Source organism: Topomyia yanbarensis, chromosome 2 (genome assembly GCF_030247195.1).
Source record: "Topomyia yanbarensis strain Yona2022 chromosome 2, ASM3024719v1, whole genome shotgun sequence".
Classification (NCBI taxonomy): Eukaryota; Metazoa; Arthropoda; class Insecta; order Diptera; family Culicidae; genus Topomyia; species Topomyia yanbarensis.
This window is the reverse complement of record NC_080671.1, coordinates 445,190,193-445,218,093: the sequence shown is the minus strand read 5'-3', so window position 1 is coordinate 445,218,093 and position 27,901 is coordinate 445,190,193. Positions and strand designations below refer to the sequence as shown.

Genomic DNA, 27,901 nt, shown 5'->3' with positions numbered 1-27,901 from the left:
TGTTATTTGTGTATAAAGTTTCACTGTTCGTATGTAAACATAATTAAATCAATTTTTCAATTATTTCAATCTTAACACTCCCCATGCGTTACTTTCTAAATCTGCCATTTTTGTTTACATTACTTGTTTGGAACCGATGTTTTGGGTTCGATTGGAACTTTTGCCTTAAGTCTTCGCACATAATCAATAAAAAAAATTGCAATTTTTTCAATAGGTCCAATCTAGAAAAGAGAGGCTCTCTTTGTTTACTTTCTCTTTCGCGAATTATTCGATCACCTTTCTGATTTCCCTTCAACTGTTTGCGTAATAAGCTAGTAAAAACTTTGGTCTTTCGAAACATACTGATTAATGTTCAAAAAGTTTTATGGTTTTGCAGAAATAATCGAAAAAGAAATCGAAAAAAGAGGGCTCTTATTTGCAGATTGGACTTAATGGAAAAAAAGTCTTCAGTTGTATATTTAAACCCAGTTTGAAAATGTCCACCGGTTCCTCTTGGTTATCGTCAAAATATGAAACGTTTTTGGTGATATTTTTTTTAACTGTGGATTCTGTATAATTTTAATCAATTAGAGATGAAGTAATGATATTAAATCTCAATACACACTCCAAGGAATGTAATTGTTGCTTCAAACCACACAAATGCACAGAAACCTGGCAATGCAGGAGGCAAATACATTAACAGGGTCCAAATCAGACTGGTTACCCTATGCATACAGAGAAATTGTAGCATAACCGAGAGCATAACACAAAAACAAATACATATGATCATATTTATAGTTGATTGAACCTTACTGTAAATAATTGTAGAATTACTGTACTGTAACAGCGTTAATTATGATTTTGTTGTACATTACATCGAATTCCAATACAATTCTAGTACTTCAATCAGACCGGCCCATCGCGATAGATTTTTTTCGGTCACCCTGCGTAATTCCGATTTCCATTCCCTCGGTAGTTTCATCTGTCAAAAAATGAAAAAAAGTGGTGACATAAAAGAAAGCTAACGGGCGTATTTTTCTTTGATAAAAAGTAAGTTTTTCGTTGATAACACCTTACAGAAATGGTTATTGTTATTTCCATCAAGTTCCATAAGTGCAGTGGCAGTGTTAGAAACTGAAGTTACACGAAATTACGCCGAGGATCCAGTGTAAAACCTGAAAAACATTTGCCCTCTGCGGAAGCGCTGGTGTAAGAAATCGATTTTTCATCGCCGAACCACATCATCATGGTGGGACCGTCGTCAGTGATGATTATCGTCTACTTTGGTTATGATTGAAAAGTAAACACAGTGGGTGCAATTTGTTATCAGCAATAACGGAGCCTCTATTGTTAAGTAGGGCGGTATACATGTAATTGCTTACAAACGAAACCATTCTAGTCTAAATTTTTGGTGCTGAATTTTAGTGATATCGATTACCTCTTAAGCTAGCCTATGAGTGTTAAGAGCCCTGCGAAATTTTTAGTGCCAGAAGTGTACTAGCTTTCATTTTTCTGTATCGTAATAGCGTTTTTGTTTTTACGTTATGCGACACCGGTGTAGTGTAAAAAGAATGATAAACTGATTACTTTCAAGCTCGAATGAGGTTAGCTCCGACTGCACCGGTGTTGTAGACTACTAAGTATGATGTCATAAATGAAAATTATATTTTATTGTTTTGTCCGGAGTATGGGTAGAATTTTTAACCCTTTTCGTTTCGTAGTAGGCAAAGCAAAATGAGATCAAAATAGAATATCGTATTTGACAGATAAACAGATATTAAAATAAGATTAAAGTTTGATATTGACATCAAAACATAACATTTACTAGCTGTAATTTTGATGCTTGACTTTGCTGGGGTTGCCATGCAGTTGTCCTGTGTTCCAAAAATCAGCTGCAAACTCAGTTGAAGAAAGAGAAGGTGAAGATTACACAAATTGATTTTAGTGCCATGGATATTCGTTCTTCTCAATTCACATACATTTGTATATTGTTAATGGTAAATGCAATATATGATTTAAAAATTATCAATATATCAATAATATTATACGTACTCATGTGGACTTCGATTGCCAGTAATACCTAAAAGGCATCCATTGCAGTGTTTGGGAATCTCATGATACAGTCGGAGTGAGGTAGGTGAAATCTTTTCAAAAAATGTTTTCACGATGCTGAGTTAGTACATATATTCATTCAATTTCCATATAACTCAAGATTTGAAATACATTTTTTCAATTTTTTATTTCAAAATATTGGAAATTAAGCATTTTACGGGCTACATAATTTTCAAATCTACGGAAAAGTAGCTGCACACTAATTCAATTTTTTAGAGTGTTATTTCTGTCTGTGCTATTTGTGTGGTTATCGACCTTATCACCGAAGTCAATAAATATTTTCGCCAAACTTGGACGAGGTGTTTATCGGTAGGAGATAATCACGTAATTTCGACCAGTTGATAAGGCTTGTTTTTTTAAATAAAAATCAGCTTACGATTCTGGTTTTTAGCAAAGGCTTTGCGCGTATTCCCTTTGAATTCATTCCATCTACTGCGTTAAAGTTGGAAAAGGATATAAACCGTAGCTCCCCGGCTTAGGAATGACGGAGACTCTACTTTAATGAGTTATAAACAAGAATTAGGGGTAGGAACGAACCTAATAAGGCCAGTACAATTTTTTTTAAATACTACCCCTCACACCCTTAAAATTGCTGAAAAAATCAGAGCGCAAACAATTCTTTTCTAACAACCAAAATTTCAAAAAAATGTCACGTTTTATAAAACAATAAATTTCATATAACTTTGCTTTTCGTCATTGAACACTATTATGATAGTTTTGGATTTACACTCCCTCACTATTATATTATGCATTGTCTGAGAGCACGCTTTCATCATATCGTCTAAAACCATCCGATATTTGATTCGTAATTTCCCATCCCATGAGATATCTGATTTTTGTTGTCTTGGCCATTCTCGGGTGAATTTGATGTCAGAGTAAAATCATCGAACCCGTCTAACCTCAAACGAATATGATTAATGATAAACGGTGCTTGTAATTTTTGTGGAAGGAAGGATCCACCTGTGAATTGTCAAGCTAACGCCTCATAGCCAACGCGAATTCTCGAGGAGATTCCTAGAAAGATACCATGGCTCAGCTGCGCCACTTGCAGGATGGGGGTGATGAAGGTCATCATCGAAAGGCTTTTCCTCCAGCATGAACCGACGATATAGCTACTTTTACCGCACAGTTAGGAAGATGATTATTAAGAAGCTCGATTATCTATGAACAGCTTATCGAAATGGAGAAAGCCATGAAAGTGAAGAAAGACCCAGGACCAGCTTCAAGCTTGGATGTGAAAATAGTGATACAGGAGACCCCGGATATGTTAAGTATGCTCCGATAACAGGAAGCGACAGAGCGTATGGATCTGTTGGTACAGTCGGATAACTTACAGAGAGTAATCCTGAACATGCTAACCAGGTTCACGGAACGTGGAAACGGCCTGTCGTGCAATTTGAGGTTTCTTATAGACAAGCCTACAGTGGATGCCATCCGAACGGCTGCAGAGAAAATGATATGGCTATTGCATGTTGGTTATCTTAGACGTGAAGAATGCTTTCAACAGTGCTAGCTGTACAGCATGAGGCTTTCTGAGTACCACTGCTGGATACTAAAGAGCTACTTTCAGAACCAAACACTGATCTACGAGACAGACAAGGGAGATTGACAATTACGACGAGCATTCCGAGTGTCGATTGTCAGTTCCCCAGATGATGTGGTGTTCCAAGTAGTCGGAGAATCACTAGAAGAGGCAAACGGAGACGATTGTCCGCCATAAAACAGGTGATGTTGATTACCAGCCGAAAGACAGCAACAGACGAAAGTCACGATCGGAGAATGTATAATCGACTCAAAGCGCTATAAGCGAAACTATGCTATTGTGCGTGATAATCGACGAATCTTTGGACTAATCTTTTGTCGAGGCACCAATGTATCGGGCGCCACAAATCATCTGGAATCGCTGGATCGAAGCCTGTGAGCAGACCAGATCTACCGCCAGAGATTAGATCGAGTAGGTCGTGTTGTGAAGTACTAGCGATGAGTCGTCGAGATTTCAGCGAACCGGAAACTATGCTCCTTCCGATATCGCCGGAATAACCTCGCCAACTACTGGTTGGCCCGTTGAGTAGGATTTATAGATTATTCGAGCGACAAAACTGGGAGCTCAATGACTCACGCAACGAAGAAAACCCACGGCTGAGAAATAAATGACTCATTGAGATGGAAGACAAACGGTTCGTGAAAACGGCAACTAAATGGCTCCCAGAAGTTCACTGCCTTGATTATCCGAGTAGGTGTTCGGAGCTAGATGCCGAAGCTGACGAAACGCAAGAGGAAACCCGGAAGCTAAATTTGTATTTGTATATATGTAACACCAACAGGCCCGATGGCTCCAATGGTGGATTCCTTATACTATATAAATCAAACGGAAACACAGAAGCACAAACTAACAAAAATTAAAAACAGGGTTAATTATATAGTAACAATAATCTTAAATGGTTCTATGAATCGGCTGCCACGGTGTTATCCTTAGATCCTTGAACTCTCGACATTTGATTCCATCCGGCCAGCTTGAAGGCATCAATGCAGCAGCTCGATGTTGCAAATTTATTTCAACTCTAAATGAAACAAAATCCAAACAGGCTGCATTCTTCCAAGACGGCACTAATCGTTTAATACAGATCACGTTGTTCATCTGTAATGATTCACACACCATCTCGGATACTTCATTATCCGTAACATCTAATGCAATATTTGAAATAAAAAGCTTGAATGTGGGACTGTGCCTAAGTTCAGCAGATGAATGGCAACTGAAAGCCGTTGACGATAACGGGTTTTCATCTACGGTATCTTTTTGCTCACCAGCACGAGAGGGCTTGTCATATGATTCAACCGAGACAACCAGTGTATCGATCTTTTCATTCAACTTGTTGACTTCTGATTTCAAACATTCAATTGCCTGTTTAGTGTCTTTTTCCACAGTGCTCAATTTGTTAGATTTCATAGTTTCCATTTGGGCTTTACATGAGTTACACAACCAGTACATGTTTGAGTGGAAACACGCCATTCTCTCTTCCAACGATATTTTTACACAAAGAATATGAAATCGTATTCCATTGTTGCAGAAACCTTGGCAAAAAAACTCAAAAACGTCGCTACTGGTGATTTCGATTTGACAACATCCACAATTCCGCTCCATTACTACTTAGATGATCAGACAGTATTGAGACGAAAGTAACGCTGTGTTTGTATCGGATAAGCAGGAACAATAGCAACCTCTATTTACCCGCTCATAACCAACAACCAACCAGTAACAAATATATAATTGAGAAAGGATGTGCTATGTGTAGTGGTTGGCTATTCAAGTGTTAGTAGTGTTTTAAGTACTAATGTATGTCTTTCATGTGATGATCATATCTTCAGCTTTATCTTGTACCTGCCTAATCTATTACTTCTCTCCTATATTGTCTTTTATTTCTTCTTTTCGAGTCCTATGCTGCCATGCTACACCCGCCTTCAGCTGGGTCAGCAAAAATAGTGGTAGTGAACGTCTTAACACTCACAGATTCTAAAACGCAGTCTCAAGCGGGAACCTAGAAAAATGCCTTCGCGCACGCGATTACGAATCGGTCACGTCCGGAAGTCTGTCCTTGATCCCGGAAGCCTGGGTCCATGCCTTCAGCTGAACCAATTAAAAAAATACACTCATACCTATTAGACAACACGTCTCATGGCGACATGACTGGGAACCCTATCGATATAAGGGATCCCAATCTCTGCCAGAGTTTTAACCGCACACCGAAAATTTGATATCAGACTCACGGTTCGCGCGACCATTCAAGAACACACGCAAATATGTTACAAAATCACGTCAGCGTACAAACGTTAGAGCCCCTCGCGATTTTCCAAGCAACCTACGCCCACGAACTCGCAAACATGATTACACCCCGGTGATAATCATGTTTGCGTCTCAGCATTTATAAACTTACCAACGCGACCTCATCCTACAAACTCCTGCGCTCGCGCCAACATGAGTCGGGATCGTCCGGAAGTCTCTATCCTCGGTGCCAACAGTCTAGCCACATTAATAAAAAAAATAAAATTGAAAAATTACGAAAAATAACTAGCATATCCACTAGACAAAACGTTCCATGGCAATATGACCAGGAACTCTAATGATATGGGGTAACTCGCTCCCTGTCAGAATGTGATCCGTACACCGAAAACTAAATTGATGACGGTCCGTGAATATGTGAATGGCCGCAGGGTTTCAAAATCGAATTTATACAAGCGAAGTCACATACACGCGTGCACACGCGACAAACACGTCAACATACGAACGCTCAAGCCCTTCGCGATCATCCACGCACACCTTTTCCCGCGATCGCGCATACTTGATAGCACACCGGTAATTATGTGAACGTTTTAGTACATACGAAGTTACAAAAGCGAACCTGCAAACGCGGTCACGTCCGGAAATCTTTACTCTTCATTCTAGCAACTTAGTTCCATACATCCAGTTGGACCAATCAAAAAATAAAGCTCATATCCACTAGACCACACGTTCTACTGCGATATGACTGGGAGCTCTAGTTATGAAAGAACCCACTTTCTTCTAGAATCTGAACCGTGCATGAAAAAATAAGTATCAGATTCACGGTCCGCGCGCGATCATTCTAGAACACACACGAATATGCGAGAGGCACACGGTTATAAAATAGAATTTATACATTTATGGCGAAGTTAGATACACGTTAGCACACGCGACATACAAACGCACACGCGATCAACACGTTAACGTACACGCTATCGCAAGCCCCTACACCCGCGCATACCTGAACCGTACAATAAATATCACATTCAGAATCACGGCCCGCTACAATTGGCCTAAAGCAGTGTTTTAGTGAGCGCCATTCGCCTGCCTCAAATTGTAGTATGTGATTCTGACGAAGAGCCCTTCCGAGAACCTAGCTCTACAGCTCCAGTAGGACAACTTTCGAAAAAAAGCTGTTATACTCCGACTATTGCACGAAGTGAACGTTCAACAATGAATCAAACGCGTGGAAGTAGGCCTTGGCACAAATTAAGCAATGATAATTGATATTTTATATGTTTCACCCACATTTGAAAACATTTACTTAGATAATTAGTGAAATGAATATTATTGGACGATATTCAATTGAACGAATAACATGAATTTTTGAATGAATAATACATATTAGGTTCTTTACAGGCACAGTTAACCTCACTTTGCTTGACAGTTCACTTGTACTGTTTACATGGACTAGATTAGCTCGAAGCAAATCGCATGGAATTTTTCTAATTCCATGTAAACAGTACAAGCAAACTGTTAAAAATGAACACTCAAGCACAGACTAACAGACATAACACTCAAAAACAAAGCTTCGCCCGCTTTAACGGTCATTTTAAAAATATTTGTTGTTGGGACTGTGGCCACATTTGAAATTATGGCGCCACTGACATATGAACAAGCATACGGGGGATAGACCCCTAGTAAAAAATTGTTCCCAAACCTGAGGGGTAACCCACCAGTAAATGAGTGTTTGGGATTGTGAATAAAAGGTGGAGCTAGTGGTTTGCGGAAAATCGTCGGATCGATGTTTTTTGAGGGAATTCCTTCATAGTGTTTTGTATGTTAGTCTGTGACTCAAGTCCATATGTGACGTCAGCGTAAAGTTCAATTGTTTTTATTCATCACGAGTCGCATCAGGTTCATTTTCAATCGTCTACTCAAACAAGAGCTTCGATAATTTCTAACTCTGGTGAAAACATTGTGTAATTTCGTTCAGTACAATGAATGTTGCTAATTTTCAAAAACTCGACCTTCTATTCCTTCGGAAATTTTGAAAAGGGTTTTGTATATTTAAACGTTAGTCGTTGTCACGACAAAAAAAACAAATTAATCTTCATACCTACAAAACATACCTGATTCTAGTGGTAGCCCAGAAAACCGCTTAACAAATACAGTTTAGGCTTTGAAATGTTTTTTTTAATTCTACGCGAAAATGAGTCAAGCTTGCTCACAGTGTCTTTTATTAACAACTTTATGCAAAAAAATTCAGCATCTCTGAAACTTCAGGATATGAATGAATGGGCTTTCCCCTTTCATTTGAAACCAACATCAAAATAACCCGTCGGGGGGTCTAGAGCAACTTTTTTTTTAAGTTTTTTTTTTGTGAAAACATAGATTTTACAATAGAACTAGTTCATATTTCTATCCCTAGATGGTGCTTTAGACATTCGAACAACACTAAAAGTGAGAATCTGATAGATATTTTAATTGTCTACAACTTTGTTAGCAACTAAAAACCGATTTGAAATTGTCCGGAAAAGTTGTTTAATATTTTAACGAAGTCTAAGTTAGTTTCACAGAAACCCTAGTGGTTTGTAAGTCAATTCACACGCACTTTTTTCATTTGTCAAATACCTGTGTTTAGTTGAACAGTGCATTCAGCGGAATTTGAGAGCTTGGAAAGTCTCATCTTTTGGCTGAAAATTGTAATTCCATATTCCACCTGATACAGGGCACCATTAATATTTTTGAGATGAAAAGTCTTAGATAAGTGTTGACCAAACTAGTATGATATTAATATTCTTTTCCAAGATGGTGAGTGATTCCTCCCGCAGAAACAGCTTGATGAGCTTTCAATGATGTATGCCTTCTTTTTCATGTTTTCGATTGTTCTCGGGGATGGCTGATAACTATTCATGCATGAACCTCCTATTTTGTTAGCAGCTTCGTATAAAATTCACTTGTCCTGAACTTCAACCTTTATATTTGAACAAACTCAATGAAACTGGTAACACCATTGCAATATTTCGCGAATTTCATTGCAATGCTTTGTTAAAAACGCTTATTATCTTTTTCAAAATTAACTCAATGTGACAAACAGTGAATAAAAAATTTTGAGTTTTTGGATCAAGATAATTATTTTTTTATTCGTGGATTTGTGTATATATATAAGGTTTTTCTTGTACTCAAATCATATTTTGTTTTCAAAAGTAATACATTTCGCATAATCTAGGATCAATTAATTAACGATTACTCGCATAATTGATTGGAAATGGCCGTAAAATCCAACTGTCACAATATACTTTGCGGAAAAAATTTGAATGAATCGTTTCACGCTAACCACTAATTTGGACAGTTACTTCTGTGGTTTGAGTTCAATTATAAACTGTGTGTCCCAACATTTCGTCTTGAACAGAATTATAATAACTGACTTAAACCATCATAACCTAAATTATGCGACGTATACTGCCCATAACGGCATAAGAGTCCCATGTTGAAAAACAGCAAGCCGAGAAAAACGCTGTTCAAGATTGTCCCATCCATTGAGCCAAATGGATGGGACAACCATGTTTTGGTATTTTTTTATATTTTCTGAACAAACCCGGTAATCTTATTTGTGCAGTGTGATTCAGTGGTGATACAGAATACAATCCAACGGATAACTCATTTTCGACAAAAATCCACATGGGACTCTTATGCGTTTATGGGCAGTATAGTCCTTTCTAAAACATAAACGTAAGCAAACCCTTGTAACCAAGCAATACCTTCCGATGAATGGTAGTTCCTTCGAACCTATTGGGAAAGATTACAAACTTAAACCAAAAGCACAAATAGTTTTCTGTCTCTGTCAAACATCCTAATTTTCAGAAGGTCAATAGGAATTGTCAACGAAGAAGTTGTAATGAATCCCGTCAAATATTTTCATGTCACTAAACCCAATTATTTTTTTGGCAGTGAAATAAGTGCGAGAAAATATATTTCCAAACCACTAGGCCTCGTGTGAAACTATCTTAGATATTGCTTCGTTAAAATCTCAAACAACTTCCAGGTGATTTCAGATCAATTTTTAGTTGTCAACAAACTTGTAGACAATTAAATTTTCTATCAAATTCTCACATTTAGTGTTATTTGAATGTCTAAAGCACCATCTAGGAACAGAAATATGAACTAGTTCGAGTAGTAAAAGCAATATTATTACGAAAAAAAACTTAAAAAAAAGTTGCTCTGGACCCCCCGACGGATCATTTTGATCTTAGTTTCAAATGAAAGGGGAAAGCCCATTCTTTCATATTCCGAGGTTTCAGGGATGCTGATTTTTTGCATAAAGTTGTTCTAATAAATACACCGTATGCTGCGACCATCTGAATTTTCAAAATCACATTTAAATGAATGCGTTTAATGCCGCTGTCCGCATTGGCATTCGCTACTTTGGACAGTCTGATTTGGTTTCGTTCGTGATATCCCGGATAATATCCCGGCACTTAGTTTCGTCGGATAGTATGGTAATCCGTGTGTCACTTGATATTCGCGCTAATGTAAAAAAATCAATATTTAGCCTACCGGTACGCACAATGCTCGTGCTATATGTATGTTCATTCGCTGACACTAAATTTTTCTGAATGAACACGAGGCGTGGGTGTCGATAAAGATAGATTTCGAATCACTTATCTAACGCCTGCTAATTAAGCTAATTAAAAACCAATAAATATATTGTAGTTCAGATGATAAGTTGCAGTTGGGGGTATTGGAAAACCATCTATTCATCCGATAAAATAACCCCTTATACAAGCTACAAGGACACAATTCAATATTAATTCTTCAAAAGGGCTAATGAGATTTTTGTAAACAAACTTATTTCGCTCATTATTCCGCTGCCGAGTTGAATTTCCCGAAAAATACACATGAATCAACAACCTTACCCGTGATGGAATCAATTTCAAATGTTTTCTGTGTTAAAATTATAACAAATTAAGAGAAATCAGCAAAACAAAAGTTTGTTTACAAATCTTATTAGCCCTATTCAAAAGTTGATACGGAATTGTCTACTAATTGCTACTAATATATTGCGAATGCCGTTCTTCATAATAGCACATAAAAGGCTGGACAGAGAGTTGAATTGGTATACACGGAAGCAGGGTTGGATTAATTTGTCTGTATCATTTGTTATAAAATGCCCAGAATGAAATATTTCCGTATTTTATATCTAATCTTTTTTCATTTCTTGAATCGTCATAAAACACGTTTTGTAAAATTAACGATCGTTTATATAATTTTATCCTAAAATTTAAAATAATTGCACATTAGCTTGAAAATTTATTACCATAAAGTAATAAACCGATGTATCAACCCTGCATCGAAATACGCTCATTACCATACGTGATTTTAAATTGCATTTTCCATATCCTCCTAAACCCCCCTACAACAGCCTACTAAAACAACCTGAGCAATGCATATTTTCTCGCACATTTCTCTCCTCGCGTAACCGTGAAAATGCTACGCACGCTCCGTCTCTCTCGCTCTACATCTCTATTTTTCGTTCTCATTGAACCCAACGAAACTGCAGCAGTTGCGTATCGTGAGTTGCATTCATGTTTTACCGACCCAGCATAACCAAAACAATAATAATCATCAGTGATTCTCACGCAAGCTAGGCCATCACACACATTCACTAGCAGTGTGCTCTTGATGTTCCCCGCAGTAGGAGCCGTGCTGCTCCCAGCATTAGTCGTTCTTGTTTCAGTCGATCGAAATTTTCGTTTGAATACTTTCTGTGATATATATGCTAGTGACAACAGAGGAGCTGTTACCATTTTTGCGTGTTGATAAGGTTTCGTAATCTACGAAACTGATGACAATGATTCCCATCGCACCTATCCAGTAGATATCGCCAATATTGGAAACTCTTGTGTGTGTGAATGTTTAGATTATAACCTGTGCTTTTTTTCTGTTTTTAGACTTCGCATATTTGACTCTCCAGGGATGACAGATTCCAAGTATTTCACTACCACCAAAAAGGGTGAAATTTTCGAGCTTAAATCCGAGCTGAACAATGACAAGAAAGAGAAGAAAAAGGAAGCCGTTAAGAAGGTATACCTTTGCACCGGAAATGGTACCGGAGGAACAAGTTTTTCTCATCCTCTGTTTTTTTCTAGGTCATCGCCAGCATGACGGTTGGCAAGGATGTGTCCGCGCTGTTTCCGGACGTCGTCAACTGCATGCAAACAGACAATCTGGAGCTGAAGAAGCTAGTCTATCTGTATCTGATGAACTATGCCAAATCGCAACCCGATATGGCAATTATGGCCGTTAACACGTTCGTTAAGGTAGGCACCACGATGTTCACGTTTTTTTTCGCACAACTTCTCACTTCTGGCTTCCATTGAGAATTACGTTCATGTTCACAGTCATCATTCTATCTGTTGTTTTAGTTGGTTATTTCTCGCTATATTTTGCTTAGAAATTTCAAGCCAGTTTAGCTCGTTTTGGCTCAGTTTGCCGCTACCATATCACCACCAAGTCAAGGTTTATTATTTTTATGCTTGTGACAAAAAAGATAGTTTTCTACCCAAGAAAACTATGTTCTAATCTCAATAGAAAAAAACAACTCGGGCAAAGTGCCAAGTAAAACCAAGCACCATGCGCCGCCGGTCGCATGAGATTCGTTACAGCGGCTATGACTGATGAATATAGGTACCTATCTTCTGCGGCGTGAGACGCTTTGGGTCAGCGCGAATCAATTTAGATTTTCTATTGAAATTAATTAACGATCAACGAGACTTCGCTCCGTTAATTGATCGTCAAGCAGTCTGACTAACGATTGCGGATGTGACAGGCTTTAAGTAGTGTAATATTCGAAAGTGATTCTCAATCGTGAAAATGGCTCAGTTTGATACTAATTTAATTGCGGTATAGCTAATATTTGTTCATGTTAGTTTATATTACAAGCCACTAATAAACTGGTTTTAATTAATAGGTCAGCAAAAGAAACATAACGAAGTTCGGCTGTTTCAAAGCCACCACACACCGCATGTCTGGGGTTTCAAAATGACATCACACATGACATGTGAAAAACGTGTATCCACCCTTTTTTTGTAGGAGGCGATCCACTGCGCCCAATATTTCCATACTATCTACTATAGAACAACATTATATTAGTGAGTGATTGTGTTTATTTTAGTTCAGATTGCAATCTTCAAATGTTTGAGCAAACCTATCAATCGGAGAGATTGCAGGTACGCTTTCGAGACAATTTAAATTCAAAAGACCTGCTTATGTTCAAAAGAAGATATAATGCTGTGAAACCCACTAAATCTTTGATTAAAATGTGTATTTCGCTACTAATACAGATTCAAAGAACTGCGCATGTTTCAAAGAAGGAATCATATGCTATTTTTGAGTAAACCGTGCAGATGAGCGTATATACATTTTTACTTACTGATCTATATCAGTTGCCTGAATAATTTCTCAATTTTGAGATAATTTCCAACAGTAACTTTGAAAATTTCAAACGAATTGATTCATCGTCAGTAAGCCTCTGTAACCGTACTCGTAAATAATGTTTTTTGGTGGAATAGATAATGATAGATAAACTGGTCGGTAGACTGAGATACGATTCCGATAACCGCCCGGATTGAACTGATTGTGTAGCGAAGCGAGCCCTGTCCGTTGAATGTGCGTACCAAACCTACAAACCAAATTTTACCTCCAATCAACGGCTGTTGTTCGCTTGGCAGTAAAATGTGAATTAGCTTCTTGTCAGTCTAGACTTTGTGTAACATTACTTGTTTCCTCACCGAACTTTTTCAATCCAGCACCCAACACGTGTTATTCGGTTCCAGATAGAATAGTGTTCTTACCTTTATTCTCAACATTTGTCCGATTATACTGCTTCTATTTCCTTTTCATTTTCATTTTATCAGACTTATTCCTTCCATTGTCTTTGCCATTCTTTCTGCTATCTCACATCTTACTATTAATATGAACCAATAAAATACAAATTATAATAACTCATGTAAACTGTGTAAGGATTTGCCACATTCTCAACTCGTTAAGGTAATGATCAAAAGCCAAAACAACCAACTATTGCAGCAACTTTTTTAGCACTTTTTTTTTCTTTACTTCTGCTGAGTTCAAACCTCTTATCCTTTTTGTAGTCGAACGTGTTAGTGTTTTGTCCCTCAGTTTATTTTTGGTCTTTGGTTTTGATGTTAGTGTTAAAATTCTAAGTATCAAATTTGGCTCAAATTATCCGAATCGTTAGATCTGATTTCAAGTGCTTTCAAAGCGAGTTCGTTCTGTGTCCACTATTAACGCAATCTAGGCTGATATAATGTCAGCGGAAATTTCTACTTCGTCCGTAAGCTTGTTGGGCTTCGCTGTAAATACAGATAAACCAGGGCCGTGTACATAATTTTGAAATGAAATTTGTTAGGATTTGTTATTAACCAACCCGTCAATTAGAACATTACTGATATGTTGAGAATTGGAAAATCACTTAGCTTGTAGAATAGAAGTTGCATGGAATTTATTTTTTTTCAGTAAATGATTATTAATAGTCTTAATAGAGAGAAAAATATTCACGACTATTGAAAGACACGCCTTGCACTACTAGTTTGTTAGCTTTTCACCGGTTGCTGTTTGATTTGTAGTAGCACCTAAACCTAATAAAAAAATAGGTTGACTAAAGCAACATACAAACTTTGATGATGATGATGTTTGAGCTTTTTGCTTGCTGTGATATAATTTTTATTGCAGTCGACCGATTCACATACTCGCATATTTGGTTAAGGGGGTAAGGTTAATTCGACAAAAAAGTAATTCTATTTGGCGATAGAGATTTTTTTAGTATATTCGATCAATCTAGTTACTCGTCATCACAGTTTGCCGTATCCGGACATAAAAACTTGCTTTGCGTTGTCACTCATTGTTTGTTCACATTTCACACACTAGATAGAAGGAATCGATTTTTGATTTTAAAATAGACAAAGCGGCTCACGGGTAAATTTGATTGCATGCCCTGCTATAGCAGCGGAGCGATTTCTAGCTTCTGAACTGAACAAGATGAGAAACCGGACTCATCCGACCATTTGACGAGCAAATGTTCATTACACTGTTATGGTATCTACGTGCGCTTTAAGAATTTCGGAATATTTGAACACTTGAACACTAGGTCACCAGATGATTCAGTGAATTCAGTGAGCAAGTTGCGCGACTTCCCCAGGATTAAGTGTCCGAAAAACGTTCTAGTGAAATTCTTTACGATGTGTAACGAGAAATGTCACTGTTTGAAGAAATTGAATGATAAAAGGGAAAAGCGATACATAATTTTGGGGAAATAAACTGAGAGTACAACTAAAAGTTATCAATTATACTCGCGACGTGAATATTTGAGCGGCATAAAACCGGAAGTCGTATTAATGCCTCCCTACACGTTTCTAGGCTATTTTAATCTGGGACAAGAGTCTTCCCAAATTCATAGTGGGTCCCAGTGCCTTCAATGTCTTACCCTTTGTTATTGGAACTGATTCGAAGGAAGCTAAGAAGAAAAGCTGGACTGAGTTCTTAGATGGCATCTCGGCCGGCGTACCGATCGCCAAATGCTGAAAAAGAGCTAACGCCAAGACGAAGACAAGAAAAGACGCACCGGAAATCAACAGGATGACAACCATGGATCGACTGAAGATCGCTAACGAAATGGGAAATTACTTCTCCTTGTTAACCACTGACACCGCTCTAGAACCCATCCTTCGTCAATCGCAAGAGATATCTGGTATCACCCAATCACTTTTCTTCCGGACCAAGGGAAGGACTTCAATAAACCCTTCTCTGGTTCCGAATTAAAACACACTCTTACATTAATCCACGGATAAGCAGCGGACCTAGATAGTAGCGGTTAATCGTTCCTGCGGCATCTGTCGCCGCTCGCTAAGCGAATATTACTGAACAGTTTCAACCAAGTGTGGGACTGCTTATTGCCGGAGAGCTGGAAAACTGCCCTGATCGTACCAATGTCAACAAAATGTGAAAATACACGGAAGCCAAAAGATTTCCGTCCTGTCAACTTGCATTGGAAAAGTTATGAAGCTTATGGTTAATAAAAAACTGATCTCTTTTCTGGAGGAGAACAGTCTGTTGGAAAACCGACAATTCGTATTCAGGCAACGTCTCGGAACAGGCAACATAGTCAGCCAGGCTCTCTCCGAGAACCATCATGCAGACATCACAGTGTTAGACATTGCCAAGGCTTACAAGACGGTTTGGTGCAAAGGAGTGTTCCGGCAACTACTAAGATGGGGAATTAACGAAAATCTTGGACTCTTTCTTCAAAACTATCTTAGCAACCAAAGTTGCATTGCGTTGCGTAAGCACGGTATACTTCGTAGATTGCAGACTGATGACTCTCATTTCCAGCCAGACTACTTGAGGAGCATTGTTTGGGAATAACAATTGATCCAATCCAAGCGAGAATTTCGCTGAGAACCACCATTGCTGGCCACGACCATCTTTACCATAGCTTGGGATATGAGAAAGGAAGTGTTGATGTGGTACTTACTTTACGGAGACACCCTTTCGTGCAAGAAATCGAGGTTTACTGCGACTCTATGACAACAGATAGTTGGGTTCCCGGTGCGGCGTCAAAGGAAATGAAAAGGCTGATCAACTTGTTGCACTCGGACGAACCGCTAGAGAGACACTCTCCAACGAAACTCCCTCCACCGGCATAATGAGACTTTACAGAAAAATAGTTTTCATTCACTTTATTCGCCACTGATGAAGTCTACCTGACCACATACAAAAAATAAGAAACACCCTTCTGACTGCACTATCATTCCTCAGAGATGCTGGACTCCACGACCAAATATAATCGAATCCAAATTAGGCGGGCCCCTCACCAACCAGGTTTCCCGCGGCTTTACCGACAACTAGTAACTCACTCCACAAACTACGGCACCTTAATTAGCCCCTTCTACGCAGCAATCAACAATCAAAACCAACATCAGTCAAAGGCCGAAACAAAACCAACAACCCTCCTGTGCCGACCTTGATTGGGGACGTCTGGATTCTCCAGATGCACCCCGACGGCTGTCGGCGCGAGCCCGGATTTTACCCAGGCAAGTATCTCACAAAATGACTGCCCCGAAATTCTATCGGACAATGTATCACCGAGCTGGGCAGAGACCCGGTAAGAATGCTTCGGAAGGTTATCACCAACTTTAAATTAAACATACAGCCTAAGCGAGGACCCTCAACCGTCATCTGCTCCAGATGAAGGGAAGATTAACCGCGGCCCATAACAACGAAGTACCGGCTCTCGATCACCCCCGTTTTATAACGAGCAGGACACCTTTAATGACCCGGAAAAATCACTCCTGATGGAATCGATCAGTAACAACAAAATTATGTAAATCTATGACTTGTGCCAATTTTATTCTGCTTTAATTTTCACATACGGCGAATGGCCGGTTAGGTTGAAGCCGCTTTCAATAAATTCAATCAATCAATCGTGAGGCTAATAAAACAAAGCAGGCAGGAATCAAGACCAACTAAAGTTATTTTTTTCGAGAGTTGTCCTACTGGAGCTGTAGAGCTAGGTTCTCGGAAGGGCTCCCCGTCAGAATCACATATTACAATTTGCAGACGAGACAGGCAATGTCGCCCACTAAAACACTGCATTAGGCCAATTGTAGCAGGCCGTGATTCTGAATGTGATATGATTGTACGGTTCAGGTATGTGCGGGCGCAGGGACTCGCGATCGCGTGTATCATCGCGAAGGGCTCGAACATTTGTACGTTAACGTGTACGATCGCGTGTGCGTTTGTATGTCGCATGTGCTAACGTGTAACTTCGCGTGTATAAATTCTATTTCATAACCGTGTGCCTTTCGCATATTCGCGTGTGTTCTAGAATGACCGCGCGCGGACCGTGAATTTGATACCTAATTTTTTGTGCACGGTTCAGATTCCAGAAGGAAGTGGGTTCTTCCATATCATTAGAGTTCCCAATCATGTCGTCGTAGAACGCGTGGTCTACTGGATATGAGCTTTATTTTTTTATTGGTCCAACTAAAGATTTCCGGACGTGACCGATTCATGATCGCGCGCGTTTGCGGGTTCGCGTTTGAGACCGCGTTTGTAACTTCGTAAGTACTAAAACGTTCACACAATTGCCGGAGTGTTATCAAGTTTACGCGATCGCGGGCATAGGTGTGCGTAGATGATCGTGAAGGGCTTAAGCGTTCGTATGTTGACGTGTTTGTCGCGTGTGCTCGCGTGTATGTGACTTCGCGTGTATAAATTCGATTTTGAAACCCTGCGGCTTTTTATATATTCGCGAACTGTCATTCTGATCTTTAGTTTTCGGTGTACGGATCACATTCTGACAGGGAGAGAGTTACCCCATATCACTAGAGTTTCCGGTCATGTCGCCGTGGAACGTTTTGTCCAGATTGTTGGTACCGAGGATAGAGACTTCCGGACGATCCCGATTCATGATGGCGCGAGCGCGGGAGTTTGTAGGTGGGCGCTTGAGATGAGATTTTTATGAATGCTGAGATTTTCACCTCATCACCGGGGTGTAATCATGTTTGCGAATTCGTGGGCGTAGATTGCTTGGAAAATCGCGAGGGGCTCTAACGTTTGTGCGCTGACGTGATTTTGTAACGTGTGTTCTTGAATGCTCGTGCGAACCGTGAGTCTGATATTAAATTTTTGGTGCGCGGTTAGAATTCTGGCAGAGAGTGGGATCCCTTATATCGATATGGTCGCCATGAGACGTGTTGTCTAATAGGTATGAGCGTATTTTCTTAATTGGTCCAGCTGAAGGCCTGTACCTAGGCTTCTAGGATCAAGGATAGACTTCCGGACGTGATCGATTCGTAATCGCGCGCGAGGGCATTTTTGTAGGTTCCCGCTTGAGACCGCGTTTGAGAATGTGAGTGTTAAGACGTTCACCATCACCATCTTTGCTGACCCAGCTGAAGGCCGGTGTAGAATAGCAGTATAGGACTCGAAAAGAAAAAATAAAGGACAATATATGAGAGACGTAATAGATTAGATAGGTACAAGATACAGCTGAATTTATGATCGTCACATGAAAGACATACATTAGTACTGCAAACTCTACCAATACCTGAATATCCAACCACCACACATAGCACATCCTTTCTCAATTATCTATTTGTTACTGGTTGATTGTCGACTATGAGAGGGTAAATAGAGGAAAGGTATAGAACAGAAAAAGGCTCATATCAGCCCTCCCGGCCTCCTCGATACACCACTATCGAGGCATATTGTAATCAACATCCTGAAGCGGACTTCTTTTTTTGAGGTCGCTAGCCGTGCATTGAAGAATGCCTAAAACTCTGAACTAGGCCCCGTCGAGTCCAGTCCGTCATCTGTCCGTCTCGTCCTGTCGTGTCTGGGGCTTCCAGGTTACATGCATTCACCAGACGAGACTAGCTTATGTCAGCTTAATTGTGCACTGGTTTCATAGAATCGAGGCGATCATCGAAATGATAGATACTACGAATGAATGCACTTGGCCCAGTCACCTGTCGAGCATTTGTATATTTTCGTGTTTGAATGTTTACGTGTGTATGGGAAATGTTGGGTGTTGAGATATGTGTATTACCTGTAAATAATAAGTTAATACAAATAATATTTAATGTGTTAAAATAAGACATGTGTAATATGCTACTTGCAGTTTGTTGGTTGTTCCTACTTATCTGATTCAATTGAGTATGAGAGTACATCTCAATTCTTCTAAAACCTGGCGACGTCTGATGGTAGCGAATAGTCATTGTTGGCAGCAATGTTACCCTTTATTGATGAATGAATTCGGAGCGGTCATCAGAGGAATGAGACGCATGAGAGCGAAAATAAATAAAACAAAATGAAATAAAGAGAAGAGTTGGGCATCTGGGACGGTGGCTACATTCCATTATCCCGAAGGTATCAACGAATGCTTGGTTTAAGGGGTTGGATGTGAACCGGGACTTTATTCGTACGATGTCAAGGATCATGTTCAACCATTACTCGTTTGACGCGCATCTCCGTCGTATAGGGCTTGCTGAAAGTAATCATTGTGTTTGTGAAAACGGCTATCACGACATCGAGCATGTTGTTTGGCTGTGCGCAGAGCACTGTGTTGCCAGGTCCCAACTAATAGATTCCCTTCGGGCCCGAGGTAGATCACCCTATGTGCCATTCCGGGACGTCCTGGCAAGCCGTGACCACCCCTATATTTTTCTTATCTATATCTTTTTGAAAACCATTGATGTTCAAGTTTAATACATTTTACCCTCTCTCATTGACAGTAGAATCTCACCAACCTATCCCCGTATCTACAATATGGCATTGCTTCACGAGTCTTCCGTGCATACCCTTTTTGATAACCGTCTATCCAGAACATCATGACATACCGCACATGCAGATGATATAGAGTGCCAATAATTATCCGAAATATCGACCCTCCCCTCGCCCCTGCGATTACAGGCTGGAAACTACAACACTACAACAAAGTGTGCATATCCGCCACAATGATCAATCACCAAACGACGATGTCAATTATACAATATGTATCCCACTTCCTACCTTTTTTCCTTTACTTACATAAGAGGGGAGCAAGCCGCCCCTAAATACGGCTTTCCCTTCCCCCACTAACATGTGACATGTAATATATAAAAAAAATGAATTATCGGCCTCGTTAAGCTACAGCATTTGGGCCCAAATAAACGTATTTTTAAGAAGAAGAAATAAAGAGAAGAGCTAGTATTATTATTGAGTATTTTTTGAACAACACACATGTAACATGCAATAAAACTACCTTGGAATCGTCTAAATGCCAGAAAATGATATATATTTACTATTAACGACAATTGCATTACATTAAAAGTTTCTCATGCTATGCTGACCGGGAATGGATGATTGATGTGCGTCGGTAAATTAATCGTACCTTCATTTATCCAATCCGAAAGAGTCGAATCGAATGCACGAATTGAACACCGGTAAAAAGTGATCCAAAGAAGGATTACCCACTATTCTATCATATAAGCCAGTTCTGCATCCATTCCCTGACCCATATGTCACAAATACTCAGACGAACACATACACAGATAGACATACGACTAGCACATAACAATTTTACACTAGTACTAAAAACTACAATTATTACAACACAACACAACTAATAGGGATAACACATTGACAGCTCAAACACATTGAACTATTAGGGTTCAACTGTTTTTTGTTTTCCCACTGCGAGCCGTGCTCAAAAAGACAGCCGTTAAGCTCTTGAACAATGTCTGCAAACACAACCCACAGAAAAAGTCAATCCACGGCGACCCGCCAATCGGCCACGCCAGTGTGCACATGCTCTTAGCTGACTGTTAGTTTGGGCTGGTGCAGAGTATGAAATAACACAAAACATAAAAAAGGCCCATAAGCCCTCTCGGTCTCCTCGATGCACCACTATCGAGGCGTAATGCAATAACCATCTTAAAGCAGTTGTCTGCTCAAATATGCTTGAAGATGTTTGCAATACCGTCAAACCCGTCAACCTAGGAGAGGGAAGGCCTACTAAAGTTATGTTAAGCAGAAAACCTGCAAGAAGTCGTCGACTTCGAGGTAGACTCTTACACTTGCTTGCTGAGTACCATCGAAGACGATGTGCGGCGTACACAAAGACTGGCCATCCGGAGTATCCCTCTACGATGGCGCTGATAGTCGAGTTTATTTAGCCACATTGAAAATGTACATTATTTCACATTCATAAAAAAGGCAAAATTATTCCGACGGCATTCGAATCAACTTGCGTACTTTTTTGGATTTTCCACCATTATCCGCCGCACGCTGGGTTGGTCTACCTCAGCGGCCATTTTTGCCAACATCGTGCTATCTGTGCAACGTCCTGAGTCGTCTTTTCAGATTGAGCGAAATTGCGGACAGTTGCGAAAAGTGGAATCCTTCTCGACGAAATCCACCTTATTGTAGCGTTTCCACTGTAGCACCTCCCTGGTCAGAACTTTACTGGACCTTTGTAAAGAGATAGTATACATCTCTCCAGACTCTCTTGCTTATATTGCTTCTAGGGTTACCACCTCTGGAAAAGGCTTTGACCCGGAGACCTTGGCCTGGTAGTAAACTCAAGGAACATATGAGTATTTGCTGAAATCAAACAAATGTAAATCAAAACGATTGCTCGACATTTATCGCTTTTTATTACTCAATGAGTTAAAAGTGATAAATATGCCCTCATTCATTCCTTCTGAAATTAGACAGGGTATCAATTCAGCGCTGGTTGATTGATATATTACCATAATAAACTCGCATTTGCAACGTAAAATGCGCACCGCTATTCAGAGTCGTTCACATTACGTTGTAAATTTTTCACATTGTAACGGTTTTGTAGGTTTTGTTTGGTATAGAATTTCACTTCTCCGGTTAATCGCAAATAATACAAATGCACCAGCCTCTCTCGCTGTGGAGGACAGGCCGAACGCGCACATTGCCCTCCAACACAACTAACAGGAAGAGCAGAAAAGCAGGATATCAGCAATGCCTGGGAATCACACGGCGGTGTCTTCCAGGATTCTTTGTAGGGAGCGAAGAATTCAGTTTTTGTCTCAGTCGGTAGGGAGATCCCAGCATAGGAGCAAAGCTCATCTTCGTAGCCAATATCCAAGGACCACCAAGGGAGCAGCAAACGTTAACACAAGAATAAATCGTTAGATGTTGACCCGGCCGGTTGACTTAGACAACCGCCATACTATCAAGCAGCAGCTGCATATTAGCATCAGTAACAGTGACGTGATTTGGTGAAATTGAAGAAATTTAAGTTTTCATACCATTTTGAGCGGATTTGTGGGATGTAAAATAATCAATTTTAGCGAGCGATGGAATATTTTTCTAAAATGACGAACAAAATGTTTTGTTTTTCATATGAATTTCGAAACAGTTCTTGGTATCTTGGCCACCTTAAAATAAAGGGTTAGTCGAGCAAATAGCTCTTAACCCTATGGGTGACAATAGCACTACTTTCACTTTTTAAACAGTTTGAAAAAAAAATAATACTAACAGTTTAAATTATCTGTTTCACCGGTCCCGGAGAAATTGGCGTAAAACACGTAGGTTTGAAGATCGCCCTCAAAAACCGGAATCTCCGGGTCAAACCCGGAGGGGTGGCAACCATAATTGCTTCGAGCCCATGGTTTTGTTTGTGATGAAAAGCTTGTGAGTCCGCAGTTAAGAGTTCCTTGCTACATCATCAGTTTGCAGGCCAACTGCGACCAAATAAAACTTTTGTCAGAACCCTTGCCATGAAAAGATATCCTTTTCTGGCCACTAGATAGTAATTATTCATAACCCGCATTTATATGAAAGGAAAAATGAGCCGTTCTGCTTTAATTACGTAAAAATACTCTTTTTCGGCTTTCCAGACGACCGGTCTCCCTTAAACCCAACTTCAATAATAATTTATTAACTCCATTAAGCTCACTCATCGAGCTTTGTCAAATAAAACAAAACTCCAATTCACCTTACTTAGACGGACACCAAAATTCTTGTAAAAATGCACTAATCTTCAAAAGTGTATTTAAAACTTTGCCAATTTTTCGGCGAAATGCAATATCCGAAATAAGTGTTTTAGGTATTTTCGCTCTATCTCTGCTTCATAAAAGATAAGCTATTTTTACTATTTTCGTTCCTTTCAAAAACTACCCTCAATTTTGGATTAAATCAATGGACGGACATTTTGTATGCTTATATTAATGATTTATAACTGCCGCAAACAATATATCAAATGATTGACGCTTTTGTCTGTTTCAAATTTAGATGGAAAATTTGGAATGTACGGTTGTTTAGCCACCGCATGTGTTGGTAGTGTTTAGAAATGCAGTGCATTTTTTAGCATGGCGAAAATTTGATCGATTTTAGCCTTGAGGTTTCCTCGTTTTCGGCATTTTTTTCTTTCCGTTATAAAAATTAAACAGTAGCAATTGTGATGTAGCTTTGATGGGCCTCAATAGAAAACAAATTACGCTTTTACAATCCTGCATCTCCGGCTTATAACGTCTTTCAATTTTCCACCCCATTTCAGGACTGCGAGGACACGAACCCGTTGATTCGAGCGCTTGCCGTTCGTACGATGGGCTGCATCCGGGTGGACAAAATCACCGAGTATCTGTGCGAACCGTTGCGCAAGTGTCTGAAGGACGAAGACCCCTATGTCCGCAAGACAGCGGCCGTCTGCGTGGCCAAGCTGTACGACATCTCCAGTTCGATGGTAAGAGTTCCCAACCTACAATAATACTGTGGCTTAACGTAAGATTCTTAAATGTCTTCACTTATTCCCAGAACGTTTCCCCATTCCAGGTGGAGGATCAGGGCTTCTTGGACCAGCTGAAGGATCTGCTGTCGGATTCAAACCCGATGGTGGTGGCAAATGCCGTAGCCGCTCTGAGCGAAATCAATGAGGCTTCAGCAAACGGGCAACCCCTGGTGGAGATGAATTCAGCAACCATCAACAAGCTGCTAACGGCGCTGAACGAGTGTACCGAGTGGGGACAAGTTTTTATTCTTGACTCATTGGCCAACTATACGCCCAAGGATGAACGGGAAGCCCAATCGATCTGCGAACGTATCACTCCTCGCTTGGCTCATGCCAATGCAGCCGTTGTGCTGAGTGCAATCAAGGTTCTTATGAAATTGTTGGAGATTTTAGCTTCTGATAGTGATTTTTGCGCCATGCTAACGAAGAAACTAGCACCACCTCTGGTGACGCTGTTGAGTTCCGAACCAGAGGTTCAATATGTTGCACTAAGGAATATTAATCTAATTGTGCAGAAGCGACCAGATATTCTGAAGCACGAGATGAAAGTGTTCTTTGTTAAGTACAACGATCCGATCTACGTAAAGCTTGAAAAGTTGGACATTATGATTCGATTGGCTAATCAAAGTAACATCGCTCAAGTGTTGAGCGAACTAAAGGAATACGCTACCGAAGTTGATGTAGACTTTGTTCGTAAGGCGGTTCGTGCAATCGGACGTTGTGCCATCAAGGTGGAACCTTCTGCCGAACGTTGCGTTTCTACACTGCTTGATCTTATTCAGACTAAGGTGAACTACGTTGTTCAAGAGGCAATCGTTGTCATCAAGGATATCTTCCGTAAGTACCCGAACAAGTATGAAAGCATTATTAGTACACTGTGTGAGAATTTGGACACTTTGGATGAACCGGAAGCAAGAGCTTCCATGGTATGGATCATAGGCGAATACGCTGAACGTATTGACAATGCGGATGAGCTGCTCGATAGCTTCCTGGAAGGCTTCCAGGATGAAAACGCTCAAGTCCAACTACAATTATTGACCGCAGTGGTCAAGCTGTTCCTAAAACGTCCGGCCGATACGCAGGAGCTGGTACAGCATGTCCTCTCGCTGGCCACCCAGGATTCCGACAATCCCGATCTCCGTGATCGTGGTTTCATCTACTGGCGTCTGTTGTCCACTGACCCGGCAGCTGCTAAAGAAGTTGTCCTGGCCGATAAACCACTAATCTCGGAGGAAACCGATCTACTGGAACCGACTCTGCTCGATGAGCTAATTTGTCACATCAGCTCCCTGGCTAGCGTTTATCACAAACCACCGACGGCATTCGTTGAAGGCCGAGGTGCAGGAGTACGTAAGAGTCTCCCCAATCGTTCCACTTCTGCTGCTGGTGAAGACGCCGTCCAGGAGGCGACAGTTATTCCGAATCAAGAATCTCTAATCGGCGATCTGCTTTCGATGGACATTGGTGCTCCAGCTCCACCATCCGTTCCGGCAGCAAACACTAGTAATGTTGATCTTCTCGGTGGCGGGCTGGATATTCTACTGGGAGGAGGTCCCACTGCTGCTGAAGCTACGAACAATACTGCTTCAGCTGCGGCTACTGGCGGTGCTGGTGGTCTGTTGGGTGATATCTTCGGCATTGGGCCAGCAGCCACATCTAACATGATTCAGATCCCGAAAATATGCTGGCTACCGGCAGATAAGGGTAAAGGTCTCGAAATTCAAGGTACTTTCTCCCGTCGATCCGGGCAAATCTACATGGATATGACCTTCACTAACAAAGCAATGCAGGCAATGACCGGTTTTGCGATTCAACTGAACAAAAACAGTTTTGGATTGGTACCTTCAGCACCACTTCAAGTGGCCCCCCTTCAACCGTCCCAAACGGCTGAAGCTTCTCTTCCACTTGCAACCACTGGACCTGTTCAACGGATGGAACCCCTCAACAACCTTCAGGTCGCCATCAAGAACAACGTAGACATCTTTTACTTTGCCTGTCTAATTCACGGCAATGCCCTGTTCGTCGAGGACGGGCAACTAGACAAGCGAGTTTTCCTAACGACCTGGAAGGAAATCCCCGCCGCGAACGAGATTCAATACAATCTACATGGAATAAGTGGAACAGCGGACACGGTTGCTGCGAAAATGACCGCCAACAGTGTATTTACCATTGCCAAGCGAAATGTTGAAGGCCAGGACATGCTGTACCAGTCACTTAAGCTAACCAACAACATTTGGGTTTTGCTGGAGCTGAAACTTTCCCCGGGAAGTCCAGACGCGACGCTCAGCTTAAAAACGCGTTCGGTCGAAGTAGCGGCAATAATTTTTGCCGCCTACGAACAGATCATTCGGTCACCTTAAGCGCCACGATTATACGCTTGGTTTAGAATACGCAGAAGCAAATATTAATTGAACGCATCCGTTCTCATGTTAGGTGCGAGCATTTCTACTGATTCTGAGAAGTAATTTGGATCGACGTAACGCATAACTGAATATTTACCAAAACTAAGACACACAACTTTATGCATCCGGATGATGTACCATATTAACCTATGAATAATTGAAGTATTGAACAAGTGGCCCACTAGGGCCGAGTAAGAGTAAATATTCGCGTTGGGTTGTTAGTTGAACAATTATGCATAAATATTGTTAGATAATATAATTTACTAACACACAAAGTGAACATAAATACGAGTATAATCCGTAAGTTGGGTTAGTCAACGATCTTTCACTTGTCACGATGACTTCCAGGTAATTTTATACGTGAAAGAATAGGATGGGACTTTAATAACAGCTGGTTCAGTTTTATCTTTCGGACTCGCATTCTTCCTGAGGTCCGCGTTGTCGTTCCAAATCATATGTTGAAGACATCTTGCTCCCCAATTCTATGTTGAAGGCATCGAGCTGGACTCTCTTCCGGCATTCGCACTACATGTAGTCTGCCGTGTTTTATCAACATCTCGATTGTCACCATTTTTGTATATTTGATATACTGCCGCTATAAGCATAACTGTACCATGTTCTATGGGATTCCCTATACACACGGGACACATTCTCCATTTCCATTGTGCTGCCGAGTATCGTTCAGAGCAACATGTATCAGGGATTCGTAAAGCGTTGTGTGTGTATCTGTAGGCTATTTGACTTTAGCCTCGTACCTTACCCCGTCGAATTCCACCTCGGAACCAACGTTGTTCAAACTGCCTCGCTCGATACCTGTTACCGTATACTTTGTCTTGTCAGATTTTATAGCAAGTCGTATTCTCGTAATCTATCTTCTGAAAGACATAAAACCCTCTTCTACTGCTGTGCGATCAACGCCAATGATGTCAATGTCGTCCACGAAGTCAAGAACCTTTTTAGATCTCGCGGTGATGGTTCTATTCCATTGCACATCAAATTTTCGTATCGCGCCTTCGAGTGCTATGCTGAACAATGGCCTAGAAAATGCATCGCCCTGTTTCAAACCACCTAACGTCTCAAACGAGTCGGATGTTTCTCTGGCTATTTTCGGGCTCGATTTTGACGCATCCAACGTCGTACTAATAAGCTTTATCAGAAAACCATGTTCAAGCATTATATACCACAGTTCGTTTCATTTCACTGAATCGCACGCCGCCTTACAATCCACAACAGATGGTGCGTTCACAAGTTGTATTGGACCAATATCAGATGTTACGAGCTAGAGTGCAGAGTTTACTCTGATGGGTGTATTGAAGTTTCGCTCTA

The 27,901-nt window shown here is 40.5% G+C and overlaps 1 protein-coding gene across 9 annotated transcripts; it reads left to right on the top strand.

The window, feature by feature from the left end:
- The first annotated feature begins 956 nt into the window (after positions 1-956).
- LOC131685711 (AP-2 complex subunit beta) lies at positions 957-26,893 on the top strand. 9 transcript variants are annotated; one of them, XM_058969606.1, is made up of 6 exons: positions 957-1,029; positions 11,803-11,935; positions 12,001-12,171; positions 13,874-13,900; positions 23,943-24,128; positions 24,200-26,893. In XM_058969606.1, the coding sequence occupies exons 2-6, from the start codon at positions 11,828-11,830 to the stop codon at positions 26,531-26,533; spliced, it is 2,826 nt and encodes a 941-aa protein (XP_058825589.1). In that variant the 5' UTR covers positions 957-1,029; positions 11,803-11,827; the 3' UTR covers positions 26,534-26,893. The 9 variants fall into 9 exon arrangements, with proteins under 9 accessions (XP_058825589.1, XP_058825591.1, XP_058825586.1 ...); XM_058969608.1 differs by lacking the exon at positions 957-1,029 and adding an exon at positions 1,037-1,188; XM_058969603.1 differs by lacking the exon at positions 957-1,029 and adding an exon at positions 1,042-1,279.
- The last annotated feature ends 1,008 nt before the right edge of the window (positions 26,894-27,901 follow it).

Bases quoted from the DNA above. Each gene is read 5' to 3' on its own strand.
- LOC131685711 (XM_058969601.1), top strand. From the start codon at position 11,697: ATGACAATGATTCCCATCGCACCTATCCA. The intron at 11,726-11,802 runs GTAGATATCGCC...TTCTGTTTTTAG, and splicing joins ATTCCCATCGCACCTATCCA to ACTTCGCATATTTGACTCTC. The intron at 12,172-13,873 runs GTAGGCACCACG...AAACTGTGTAAG, and splicing joins CCGTTAACACGTTCGTTAAG to GATTTGCCACATTCTCAACT.